This window comes from Cottoperca gobio, chromosome 7 (genome assembly GCF_900634415.1).
Source record: "Cottoperca gobio chromosome 7, fCotGob3.1, whole genome shotgun sequence".
Taxonomy (NCBI): Eukaryota; Metazoa; Chordata; class Actinopteri; order Perciformes; family Bovichtidae; genus Cottoperca; species Cottoperca gobio.
In genome coordinates, this window is record NC_041361.1 from 18,471,086 (window position 1) to 18,485,445 (window position 14,360).

At 39.5% G+C, this 14,360-nt stretch overlaps 1 protein-coding gene and 1 long non-coding RNA gene across 2 annotated transcripts; both read right to left on the bottom strand.

The window, feature by feature from the left end:
* Positions 1-704: 704 nt before the first annotated feature.
* On the bottom strand, positions 705-10,737 carry LOC115011023 (protein-glutamine gamma-glutamyltransferase 5-like). The gene is given in 13 exon segments (XM_029435951.1): positions 705-861; positions 2,505-2,644; positions 3,733-3,893; positions 4,097-4,373; positions 5,769-6,055; positions 6,560-6,663; positions 7,171-7,306; positions 8,139-8,316; positions 8,685-8,813; positions 8,915-9,033; positions 9,130-9,366; positions 9,943-10,137; positions 10,701-10,737. Coding segments are annotated over 13 exon segments (2,157 nt in total).
* Positions 10,738-11,851: 1,114 nt separating this feature from the next.
* LOC115011373 (uncharacterized) lies at positions 11,852-14,341 on the bottom strand. The gene is made up of 2 exons (XR_003832577.1): positions 12,966-14,341; positions 11,852-12,783 (listed from the first exon to the last, which is right to left on the bottom strand). It is a non-coding gene; the product is annotated as an uncharacterized LOC115011373 (long non-coding RNA).
* Between the last annotated feature and the right edge of the window lie 19 nt (positions 14,342-14,360).

The window sequence follows — 14,360 nt, forward strand, 5'->3', positions numbered from 1 at the left end:
CTTTTGTAACTTTCCCTTGTGAGGAACATCACAGGCTGAACTCACACTGTCCACCAGACAAGAAGTCAAAGGCAACTAAATGTCTGGAGCTACAGATCACTAGTGGGGGAGAATCCTCACTGACAAGGCTAGCAAGATAACACACAACAATCATCGTGCTGACATTTTATTTTTGAGTCATATCAGACCACTTAAAAATAATCAGATGTGCTGCAATATATGCATCATATATTCTTTACATATGACCAATCAGTGTGAAGACATACACATATCTACACTCGCAACACTGTCATCAGCTGAAAGCTCCTCTTTATTGCATTAGGACTGGCTCCATTCCCGCCCATCGGTGTGCTTACAATCAGATCAGAGACATTTAGTTTTGCCTGAAAGTTCTTGACCTTGGAAACAGCAACTTGACATAATAATAATAATAGTAATAACTTGAAGCTTTCAACCTCATCTCACAGTGTCCATCAGCAGATGGAGTTTACTCCGTTATCATGGAGCTGTATGTTCGCATCTCCAAAACAATGAAAAACATACAATATTATATTCATATACTATATTTCCGTGTGTAGTATAGTACATGTATGCCAAACCTATAGTCTTGTGTTGAATCTGGTTTTTTTTAAAGGATAGAAGTATGTATGGTAAAATGCAGAAATATTGTATGGATATAGAGACTGCCAAATGATTCTTCAGTGTCATGCAGTCGTGACGAAGACTTTCTGGAAGCTCCTGGAAACAACATTGGGGCTGTTGTTGTGTGAGAAAGTGGCCATCAGCAGTTTAGTGCCGGGTGAAGACGCCATGATGGACGCCGTCTTCTCTATCTTCTCGCCTGACTGCAGGAGAACCAGTCTGGGAGAGAGAGAAGAGAAACTTTATCTTTCCACATTACAGTTTACCAAAAAGATGGAGATCGTCAGGTTATGAATGAATGGACAATGAATAAAAGGGGCAAACGATCATAATATATCTGTGTGTGTGTGTGTGTGTGTGTGTGTGTGTGTGTGTGTGTGTGTGTGTGTGTGTGTGTGTGTGTGTGTGTATTGATTAATACTTGATTTGATTTACTTAGCATATTCTTTGCCAGGTACAGAGATTGTTTGGCTCCCAGAAATAACGGTAAACTTATCCTCAATTAAAAAAAAAAGCAAATGCCGAAGAGGTTTTATTGTTCCAGTATTTAGCACAGTGGTACTTCTAACAGTCTTACAGTAACTAGATGTTTCTGCTGAATGTTTTCTCTAATTAGCAAGTTTATTCCTCTCTGCGGTGAAACTATTGCTTTATTGTCTGTGCCAATAAAAAGCCATCATGGCTCCAGGGGACTGGCCATACAAAAGGTCAAGGAAGGAAACAGTTGCATATAATGAATGTTATTCATTATATGCAAGGGTTAACAACAAGTAGTTTTTTGTTCCATTTAAATAAACTTTACTCCCATTTAACTCTGAACAGACAAAGTGGCAGAAGCAAAACACATAAACTAACTACTGAGCCTGACAGAGAACAGAGAAGCCAGAGAAAAACAGAAAGTCTAAGTTCTGCCGACAAGCATTCAAGGATCATTTAATGTCCTTCTGCAGCAGAGGGTTGTAGTTGTAGCTCAGTCCATCATGCTGCACAAGAACAACATGACAAAAGAAAACAGAACACAAACAGTCCTGCGTTCCTGTAGTGCATTTGTTTTATTTTTTGCATCAGGAGGAATGTAAACAACAGCAAAACAAGTTAAGTTAAAGGTGACACTTCCTTACACACTGCAACCTGTTTAAAGACAGAGGGACCAAAATAAAACTCCAACACCAAGTACTTCACACACTCTCCAACCGAAACAAAATGATATATTTACTCGGGGGGTAAAATGCTCACCGAGGGAGGTGCAGACTACTGGGTTCCAAAAATACTGTCTGTGTTATATGGACATTGTGTCTGAGGTTTGTCTCCATATATATTATAGTTTATATGTTGTTTCTGCAGCTCTCATCATTACATTCAGTTATTAAGCTATTGTCACCTTTTCATATATATTCTTTTATGCATTGATTTATTGTTTGCATCAGTTCTTTGTCATATTTTCAATCTGAACTCCTACATTTAAATTATAACCTGCTTTGCAATAAAGAACATGTAACTTTAGATTTGAACTAAGGATAGAAAAAGAAGAGGGGGTCATTGCAGGAATATATTCGTACATTTAACTGAGGATGACGGTGCCTTACTCTACCTGCAGAGCTAGACGGATTCAGGTGTGATAACATTATGTTCCTGCTGCTGCACAAACAGACCTGACAGCATTCCTTAGACACTTAAACCACAAACCCATCTTTTCCTCCCGGCTCAGACATAAAGGTAAAAGATATGTGTAACGCCCAGAGGTAACACCGCAGGAATGTAACAAGGGGTCACATTGTTTCTTTCTTTTTTTTTTACGACAACTGTCCTATGGCGCAATAATGATTCATTGTATTACCCTGAGGTCCACCTGTAAGACTTACCTGGTGTCGTGTTTGCCCTGTAACAAGCCAGATCCCTCTACAGTCAGCACAGCGCCATATAGAGTTGTGGTAAATGGGTTGATGAAGGACACGTGCGCTGTGTGCTCCTTCTTCATCTGGATGCTGTCTCCTCCTTCGATCTGTGGATAAGCAAACAGGGGCCACATTATAATGTTGTCTTCTGATAGTCATGTAGAATATCATTTGTCATTTTGTGAAAAACTAGTATACTGGTTTCTTATTATATGTCAGGTTAGCACTGTGGATCTGGTCGTGCCATATCTACCAACACATTATACGACGTTTATCTATAGAGCTTCTTCCGCCCTAACCTTCAACCTCACATTGATGGATCTCACATAGATGTTAATACTTTTTAGCTATTGCTGTTTGGAACCTGTTTGAGTTTATCTTCTTTGTATGTGGACATCACTATGTTGAAGCTAATGTGGATCTAAATAAAGAATAAAGACTATGTTTTTCGGAGAACCCATGCCTTTATCCTCCATGTTGTTAACCGTAACACCGGCACCACCAGAACTATGGAGTGCAAAGTTTACTGGTGAAAGTAAAAATATCTGCTAATTGGGGAACATCTAGACTTTGATGGAGATCAACGGTGTTTCTTCTTCTCTAAAACACAAACATGGACATCAGATCTTTACATTTCTAGGAAATATATTTGGAATAACAAAGTATTTATATGGCAAAACACAGTGAAGACACCTAATGAAAGACCATATATTTAACTTTTTCCCAACACTGATTTCAATGAAATATGCACCAAAACCAAGATAGACAAAGTAATTCTCTGCTGACTGCATTACAACTGACAAAACACTTACGATTAGGGACTCTGGTTGTGTTAACACATTCCACACAAGGAATTGTTTTAACCTGAATAACCTGAATATGAAACCCTTATGTCATGGCGATTGCTAAATACTCATTATGCTAGTACAAATCAATAATAATGACCTCAAGTCAGCTGAGTATGATCCAGATGTGCTATTAGCTGGGCAACACATGACCACTTTCGCTTATTATTCATATTCATTGATGAGGAATACTTTAGTGATATTCATTTCGGTCAGTGCTCTTCATTCAGACAACTTCATCGTGTCGTGTACAACTGACAGGAGGCAGAAGATCAAAGTGAAGAAAAAGAAAAGAAAAAGAAAGGAAGACAACACCGCCTTGTGATCTGAAGAGTGGACGGATGCTGTACCTCTACGGTTATCTGTGGTGAGCTTATGTTGAACTCCTGCGTTGCCAGGAATCTCTCTTTGGTCTTCACGTCCTTTATCACCACCGCCATGTTCACAATATCATCACCTGCCAGGACTGACTTGTACTCAGAGGGAGGGATGGTGTGTTGGAGCGTCAGAACTGCGGAGAATGTAAAAGATGTGGAAAAACAAACATGAGAGAAACGATAGAAGTTGTAAATAATCCCTCATGCATGTTTTAAGGTTCAGTAGAGCTTTTGTTGATCAAACACTAACATGTGTCAAGCCCATGTGCACTAAAAATGTACTTATACTAAATTATAGTGCAACGGACTGTACATGTTCACACTGTCCTCTCCTCACCTTCACCCGGCTGTATGTACACTTCTCTGTGAGATTTCCAGAAGCTCTCCTGTGCGCTGCTGTTGTACTCTTTCAGCTGAGCGTTGAGGTGCTCCATCAGAACTCTGGGGCTGCTTGACTGGTTTGTGACCGTCACACACATGACGATGCTCTCACCCACTGACAGATCCCCATCTATGCTTAAAGACACCTGCAAACTGGGAGACATTTCTCCTGGAGATGAAGGGAAGAGATGCCTTAAATGAAACATGTTACAGATACAACACACACGTTTTCTCTTGCTACGTAAATGCCATTATGACCTCATCATGATGTCAGGTGGCCTGAGAAATATCAACAGTGTTCGTCCAGTCTACAGGGAATGGTGGCTGGAAAAACAGATGTGAAGTTTTCTTTGTATGTTGTGAAGCTAAAACGTGCACAGTTGTCTGTTTCTGCATCTGTTCTTCATCAGTTAGCATAGTTTCATATGTCATGTCACATAGTTCTGGTCTGTAAGGCACGCCAAAGCATGGGCGCGACCAGCGGCTCATTTGTCACATAAACTAGATTTGCGACACAGCTTGATTAATTTTCCCCTTTGTTGGCAAGCTTTTTTTGTTTGCTTGCTCCATAATGCCACCAAATAGGGAAAGGGATAGAGAGTTAGTGCCCAGGGATGTGCTGGAAAAACATCTGAAGAAGTCAGCAGACACGGGCCTCCCCAAAAAGCATGCGCCATATTGGCCAATATTCTGTGTTCAGTCAGATGTTATTTCTAAATCAGATTAGGGTTTATAGTATTTTTACAGCTTCCATCAATGAGATTCGCTAACTATGTAGTTGTCAACAAGGAAAGACATGAATGCAACTTAAAATCAGTTGCTTGACTGAATTTTTATTGTTGATTGGCCATTAAAAGTGTTTGTTTAATGCAGCCGTGTTACAACCGTAGCTCACTGTTGCAACTCAAATGCGCTTCGATTGTAACATCAGACAGCGTCCACTTTCAGTTTAATTCCTCATGACATGTTTTTTCTACTGATTAGAATGAAAGCTTACCTGCTCCATCTGCCATTTGATCGCACTGCGAACTAAACATTTCTGTAAAAGTGAAAGGGATTTTGTCATTAAAAAAAACAACAGTATCAAATCTTGCTTATTAGCATAAACACTTTTAGTAAATCTGGTGCCAGTGGGAACTGAACCTCTGACTATGACAGTACTTTTCAGGGACGTGACATGTTGTGTGACAGTATGAGTAGTATGAAAGCTTACCTGGTCCATGAGCCGCTGTAACTGACATCAAACAAGAATATGTTTCAGACCTTGCTGTAAAAGTGAGAGGGATTTTATCATGATCAAAGCAATGGTATCAAATAAGTGCCCTCACCAGACCACAACAAGCAGAGAGACAATTAAGGGATGTCTTTTCTGTGATCATTTGCATGAGAATGTCCCCACATTGACAGAACAACTTTAAAACACATGTGGAGAACCAAGACGGGTGGAGGGTAAAGATGCTTTATCACAACTGCTGACCTCTCCTCGCTGATTGTCTTACAGTGCCTGCTGCTGGCCCCCCTTGATAGGGAAAGAACATGGGAAGATAAACTTTATCACATGTGTAGGAAAAAGACAGAAAACACTCTACTATCTCTACGAGTATTTGCATCTTGCTGACTCATTACACAAATGTGCTTCTTTTTAAAGGAGATACACTTTACCATGTCGTCTTACTTTTATTGCTCTTATAAACCTGTGTCAGATTCTCTGGTGAGTCGGAGCCGATCCTCTTGGTGTAGATCAGCTGTCCCACAGACTCAGTGTCCACCTCCCTCTCCACCACCAGTCCATCGCGCACGATCATCCGTATGACGTCAGCATCAAGAGAGGCATAGATGAACGAGGTGTCAAAAGGGGCGGTGAGGCAACGTCGCTTGATGGCAACTACTGGGCAAGGACCACAGCAGAATATCCCTGCAGAGAAATATGTTTATTGTCACATACTGAGTACTTATTCACAAATAAATCACTGGGGGTGTCCCCCACTAAGAATTTAACATTGTCAAATGCAGGGACATGCGGTCAGGGGAGGCAGGGGAGGCAGAGCCTCCCCCATCATCATCGTCCACTGGTCTGTGCTATAACGGCATTTTCTGTATGATTCCAATAACTTTGATCATTTTTATAGTCAAAATCGCACCGTTTAGTTTAGTTTGTTTCTCCGACTGACGGCCAAAAATTGAAGATTTTACAATATTTTACAAGTAGCCTAAAGGTAAGACCACAATTTTTATTGAAAATGGGATCTGGCTAAGAGAAAACAATCCACACACAAACAGCTGTTTCTACCCACCTCCCCCAGCTCTTATGTCACATTCAGGTTTTGATCAGGTACGTCTAAAAAATGTGAAAACGTTAAATTGATCAATTGAAATCCAAAATGGCAGTTGTTGAAACCCACTTGGGGCAGAGACCCACCTGCACTCTTCTCCTGGGGGGTCGGGTCCACTACCTGCCAGCCATCAAACCCTGTACCGAGGTCTGGTCTCCTCATCCAGCACTCCACCCACACATGGAAGTTCCTGCAAGAGGGTATGGAATCAGAAACATACACACACTCTAAACAAATGAATATGCATACACCAATAAACATGGACATGCATGCACAGAGCAATACTACAGGATCACAGGCAAATGCACAAAGGTGACTTAGACCAAAATAAATGTGGGCAATGCAACACACACACACACACACACACACACACACAGTCAGTCAGTCAAGTCAGCTATTGCACGAAAGGAGATAACGGCGCACATTACGACGTTACCAGCCAAAAACTCAACCATGAAAATGGAGTTTCTGAAAATGTTCACCCTGAAAAGAGTTTTACAAAAGCCCCGTTTTCAGTGACAGAAAGTGCCGTTTGGGTGAGGGCGAAAGGCCAAAACGCATAGAAAAAAATACATTTTAGAAAAATACCTGCGCATGTGTGGACTACGCTTAAATATCAATTGTAAAATCATCCTGATAGCTAAACAAGTAAAATACCAACTGTTATCTTTGTGGTTTGAGATCAAGAGACACCAACCAAATGCTGTCCTTTGACAGTTTGAGCTTTTCCCCTGTGGTCGAGTAATATTCTTCAATTTTCAGGTTTCCATCACCGTCATGGGCCGCGTTAAAAACTGTCACCACCCTGGAGGGAATCCCCAGCACTCTCATCACTAGAAGAAAGAAAAGTCACCAAGACTGAGCTGGATTTTGAAATTATCTATATGGACAAATTTAGGGTTGAAATGTTAAGCCTGTATTTTGAAAATCAAATGAAGAAGTGGTAATGATATTTTAAAGGTTAGTTCATCCAAAATACAAAAGACAAAAAACATTTACATCAAGGTCTATTGGCAGACATCAACAGAGGTGTGTGAGAAAATATATTTGTAGTATAATTTAAGTAAACCATCCGTCACTTTAAAGAAAGAAAGTATATGATTTAATAACATTCACACACAGCATAAATTGAGCTAGTAAGATCACTATGTATGCACTATGACAGCCGACATGATCAGGCAAATATTAGCTTTGAACGGGATTAACATTATACATGAAGGTGGGGAATTAAATATTCACTCTAGTCATTGGTAATTTACAGTAACTCAATACAGGAAATGTGGTCTGAAATACGTAATTGCGGCTTTAATTATTACTGGTGTGAGGGTAAAAAATTACCCACAAACACTGACCAGCTCACAAAATTACATTATGACCCCAACTCTTCCAAAAAATATTCCCTCTTTTGTCACCCACAGATTTTCACGCTGCATATTGACCCTACAGACCATATAGACTAATGCAAGTACGGTATTCCTAAAATATTAAAACACATATCGTAGCTTATTTTCATGGAACATTGAGAGAAATCTTTGACTTTCTGACTCATATTCAAATTCAATGAGATGTACGGCAACTGCTCAGCGTTGGAGATCGCTCAATAGCACTTAAATGTCACCCATGACTTTAGCATAAATATACTCATGTCCCATTTAATCAAAGTACCTGTGCAGAGGACAGATGCAAAGACCCAGCACTGTCCATAGCGCACTGGGCTGCAGTTGGACGAGACCCAGCGGTGGATGATTTCAGCGCTGCCGCTCCACTCTGTAGGCTTGACTCCATCTTTGTAGTTGCCCTGCCACTTCCCCTCCAAAATACCCAGGTCATCATTAGAGTTCACCTTGGACAGGAAGGGACACATAACTTTCTTTCTTCACGGTGTAACTGCAGAGAAATTTGTGTTCAATAAATTCCTGTTTTATTCTATGGAAGCCCGAAAGACAAGTGAGAAAAATGAAAAATTCTGGTGATCCATTTCCCCAAAAATTATTCTGCCAAAACTTTTTTCCACCTGTTATTAAGTCATAAACAAAGGAGAGAAAACTATTTATGTCAGACTTAGAAAATGGATCACCAGAATTGTTTTTCCCTCTCGGGGCTTCCGTATATCATTGATAATATTAGTAAAGTACTTATGCGAGAGGGATTGCATTTGCATGTTTTTACATATCTATGGCTCATACAGTATTTGTGAGTGTTGTCTCTCACCATTGCACAGATCACCCGGCTGAGGTAGACGGGGTCTGCTCGTAGCATGTAGTCTTTGTCTTTGTCCTTGAGGTGCTGCGTGCTGACCTGCAGCAGCTTCAGACACGCCTCAAGGACTCCAGGCTCATACTTCAAAACAATGGAAACACAAATGTTGCTACACTGTTTCTTACCTGCAAATAATGCTGTGATTAGACATGACCCATTCATGATAGCTGAGCATCACATACCTGACCAAGTGACCAGGGCCGCCTACTAATGTTTAGATGGGTGCCCATGTACAACAGGGTGTAATCACTCTTGACATACTCTTGTATTTGGACATCCAGGGGCATGTACACTGGGTCATCTGAAAGCCAATAGCAGTGGTGGAGAATGACATGTAACAAGGTAACTGCTAAAAAGTGTAGACAATATAACAGGAGGTTTTACTACATGGACCAACCTTTCAGCCAAGGGTTGCAGAGCAGCACAAATGTTCCCACTGCATAGCTCCTTCTGTTCTGTAAGGACTCGATGTGGAACAAGAGCTGATACAGAGCCACTGAGGAATTAACAGGGGAGCAGACGAAGATGGTGACTGACTGAGGATGCATGTCGCATGGGTAGATTTTGGCTGACCAGCCTTGGGGGTCGGATAGCTCGTCAGAGAACTGGACAGGGATCCTGTGTGACCGATTGCCTGCATGGTGAAGGAAAACACTTTACTAGTTTACTTAAAGTGAGACTATGTAACGTATGAATCATTAAAAACATAATTGCCATCTTAAGAATAAAATGTTTAATTCATAAGCAATAAAACACAACTGCTCACTTCCATAAACTCAGGAGTTTTGCTGCTACAGCATTACTTGGTCGGGTATGACCAGTAGCGTATGGTGGCTAATGTTAGCTCTTGTTAGCAAACTGAGCAGCATCATCATCATGTTTCTTCTCATCTCACTCAAAAGCAAATAACAGCATTTCCTAAAATGATAAACTAGTAAAATAAGTGAAAGTCAAAAAGTCAGCAATCTGTAGTATGAATATACGTGAAGTTTGCTAACATTAACCAAGACTTGCCACTAAGCTACTAGTCATACCAGACCAAGTGAAGCTGTAGCAACAACATCCCTGACATTAGATCAAGCAAAGGGTGCTCTTCATTACTTTTGAATGTAACTTTACATTTGTAAGAGAGTGACTGTGTTATTTATTTCCTTTATAAATGACACAGTCTTGCTTTAAATGTGAGCAGACTTAATATTGTCTTTAGTACCGAGGCAAACCTCCAGGACCAGGTACTCTGTGCGAGGATCCCACGAGCGGCTGAGAAACCACACAGACAGTTTGAAAGGTTTCCCTCGTCGCACCACCAGGTGCCTTGTGCTGAGGCCCTGTGTCTCATGGGAAGTGTGGTTTTCCTTTGCCTCAAAGTTGACAAACTTCATTCGGCATGGGCTACCGTTAGCGCCTGGGAAAACAAATGATGTAATATAAAAACACATAAAGAAGCTGCTTTCACTCAAGGGACAATGATCTAGTGGAGCAGGAAACTGAAATAAAAGGTTCAAAGGAGCCAGTCAATCTATGAGTTTAGGGAAAATACTTGACTAAATAATCATTAGGGTAGGCAGTTTTTATTTGGCATCATTGGGCAAAAGTCCATAATAACCTCTCAGCATATTGTAATTCAAGTGATCTGGGAGAAAACTAGACTTCTGCAGCTCCCCTTGGCTCTGTCTTCAGTAGAATGCCGTGATGGAAAGCTAGTCATGTTAAATCACTCATTTTAACTATGATCTATGTATGTGATTGATGTTGAAATAATTGATGTTATTCATCTGATCTGTGGAAGGTTAATACATGTTAGAAAGTCTCAAGCCAGCAATCTTAATGTGTATTAGTCTTAGGAAATGACATCAATACTGTCAAACAAAGCTTCATTCAATTTTGAAGAAACTCCAAAGCATGAACACACTTTTCTCTTGAGCAGAAACACGTTAAAGTTAAGAATGATTTGCAGAGTGAACTCACCAAAGACGTTGTGCATGCTCTGTGGCATAAGGTTCATGGTGCGACAGCAGGAGCTCCAAGTGAAGGAATGACAAGCAGCCTCCACCTTCCCATTGATAAGCATCTCACTCGCCCTCTTTTGTTGTGACGTGTGACAGGTTTGTTTTCATGTATTTAGTCTAGATCTTCTGCTTAACAGCTGTCCAATACTAAGACCCATCATTTCTTCACAACATTTTAAAACCAACGGTATTAAAAACAACCGGGGAGCAGCGGAAAGTGAAGACTATGATTATGCATGTGTGGTGCTCTCTGTTTGTATTCTGTGTTATTCATTGAATATATTTTATGTACATGTACAGTGCCGTGACAATGAATTTCCCCCCTGGGGACAATACATCTAATCTAAAAGTCTATACAAAATAGAACTGCAACTTTTAAATAAACAAGATATAACATTTTGACAATGGAAGAGGTTTTAGGGACTAGAAGGTGACCGGAAGTACCACAACTTTTGAATTAATTAAGATTTGATATCCAAAACAATCTCTATGATATATCACCAAAATCACACTTCAGAGAGAATAGACTGTTTACTACGACATAGCATCTACGTCTGCTTGTTGCCCGGCCTCTCTGTGCTGTTGTGTGAGGGGCTCCCTCTAGCTGCATTTTTGATATTGTGTTTACTTTTATGTGAAGAAAATTAATTTGAATGATTTATTTTTGTGTCATTTCTGGCAGTGATAATCTCACAGCCTTCATTATTTTAAGAATGGTAACCGTAAGAAAGTGAAGTATTTACTTTAAATACAATACTTTGTAGAAATCTATTTGCGGATTACATTATACAGTAAGGAGGAGATGCAAAGATAATGTTCTGTGTAAGACAAAAGTAATCATAACCAACCGCCCCCCGATGCTAACGCTTCTTCCTACAGGCCTGGTGGATCCTTTGAAGACCAGTAAACTTGAACATGAACTGTAAAAACAATCCCTTTTAACGTTCACACGGCAAACCTTTCTTACAAGTGTGGTACACTATGTCTGAAGCTCTTACAGTGTTTTAATTACAATCAACATAACAAGCTAAGTTATGACAAATTATTGCAAATGATTAAATGGGATGCTGCACGTTTGTACAACAGAAGACGAGACGAGATGCAACTGGGTCAAATCAAAATAGTAATTTTTTTATTTTTGTCAAAGAAAATTTGATACAAAAGAGAATATTGGGGCCCATTAATATTTCACAAGTACAAATCTGTATTTTTTTAACACAGTATGTAGCAACAAAAAAACAAAAACAATTGATTGTTAAGTTGCTGGATAAGCTACAGTTTCCCTTAAAAGCACTTTGGACAGCGACTGTATCAGGGTTGGAGTCAATTCACTTTCATTCTGTTAGCCTACATCAATTTTATATCATTTGTCAGCATCTGTAAACCTTTTAGCGTTCAACAGTGACTTCTCACATGAAAAGTCCCCTTTGAATAAAAATGAACAGCTTTTAGATATGTGTAGTGCTGTATATCTTGGATCAAATGGCATATATTTCATGATGAATTCAACACAGCCATGACCCGTTACTTCTGAAGGTTTTACATGCGTTGTACCTGAAGGTGATTTGATTTCGACCCTGGTGCAAATCTTAACTTGAACTTCTTTTTTTTTTTTAAAACAAAACTCCACAAAAAACCCTGAAAACATTGCATTCTTTCACCACGGCCGCACACACAAAACAAAATCCTGATTTGAATATTCATTAATAATTAAAGATTTTACCTCAACAATGCACTGTGACCTGCAGAGAACCAAAACATGACAGGTGGACAAAAAGAAATGCTGACTTTCAACAACAATGTGCTCAGATCAGATGCTAATGTACGTTTAACCTGACAAAAACAAGAACATACATTCTAGGGGTTACAAAAGGTGCCTAACATTTTAGTGGCTTGTAACTCTGCTGTCAGTTTCCAGAAGCTGTTGAAATTATACACTGGAGGTTATGGTTCCTACAGACCTGAAGATAAAAAGAAAATAAACGATGACTGTAGTTTTCACGACAGTTTGCGGTACCCAAAGGCTACAACACATGTACAACCTTAGATTAGCTATGTTGCCTGCAACATGGAGAGGTCTGTAATATAAACTCAGGAAGAATTAGGTCACACATTAATCAATTCAGTCAAAATGACTGTTTTCCAGAATATTATTTCTCTTGAAAAAAAATAAAAATAATTTGTTTTGCATCATTAGCCAATGCAAAGGTTGCACATGCACAACAACAGTTCAGACAGGGAAATATCGTCTCTATGAGGGGAACGAAAACATCATAAAGTATAAATGTGCTACTGTTGAGATGCTAATTTACAAACAAAACCCTTCTTTTTCGCAACCAGAGGACACATTTATCAATGCATGATATGCTTGGATTTACAAAGTAGTCGCTTCCTGACAGAAAATGAATGAAACACTTTGTACTTTTTTTTACAAAATAAATATGAAATTCAACAAAACAACTTGTATTTTCAACACACATGCACCCAAATCCCAATACTTTAGGAATAACTTAGAACGAGAACATAAGTTTGACGCAAACATTTCTGACTACGATACACGACACGTAGCGGGACAGTGTCTCATCTCATACTCATGAGTGCATGATGTGAAAACGTCTTTGTTATTGCTGCTTATTTCAGGCTGAAAATCAATGTGGTTTCTAAAAGAACCAATTCATGTAGTAGTAGTAAGAGAAGACTGAGCCTGATGTGACCATAGCAGAAAAACAAGAAGGAATTTATCCTTGCGGGGCCAAGATAAGATATCCTCCCTTTACCTGGTAGAGTTCATTGATTTAAGGCATGAACATTAACTTTCTGAACTCATCTGAAGTGCACTGAACAATAACAGCTCGTTGAATTTCTACCATGTGTCCATCACTTCCACATCACTCCTCCTGAACATCACTGATCTACACTAATAAGACTGGGTAAAGCAAAAAAGCAACTGTGCTTTAATTCACCCATAAGAACAAAACACTGAATGCTTTTAGAAAACATGCCAGTAAGAGTGTGTGTCTGGTGGTTTCGTGAGCATTAGTCTACAGGCATCTGGTGAACCTTTCTTACTTAAACCCTTGACTGGAAAAGTTTAAAAAAAAAAAAAAAAAAAAAAACATACACCGTCTTCAATCGTTTTCTAAACCTGTACAAACCTATTATCGACCTACACAACACCGACAAAATGCATCTAAAACGGTTATACTCTCATACACGTTTGCATCAAAAACATTGATTTTAAGACTTTTCTCCATCCGAACACCTGAGACTATAAAGGCTAAACGCCTCGCTAACTAATAGAGAATATTCAGTATTAGTTTTCAATCACTAACTGCAGCAGACTATCATCACCTGGTTTCCTGCACACCAACAAAACCTATCTGGACTTCTTTGGATTTTAATTGCTGATTTGTTTCCTTGAGACTCTCTGAAACGGCTTTTGAGCCAAACTCCCCAAAAACATCTTAGTTCTTGTTTGTGTTCATTTTTCAGCCCATCAGTGGGTCAGGAGGGCAAATTAAAATGGACCTTTAGATATTTATTACAAACTCTTGTAAATCCTCTGTAGGAGATTGTGACACATTTGCAAATGAAAGTAATTTAAAGGAATGCTTCCCCC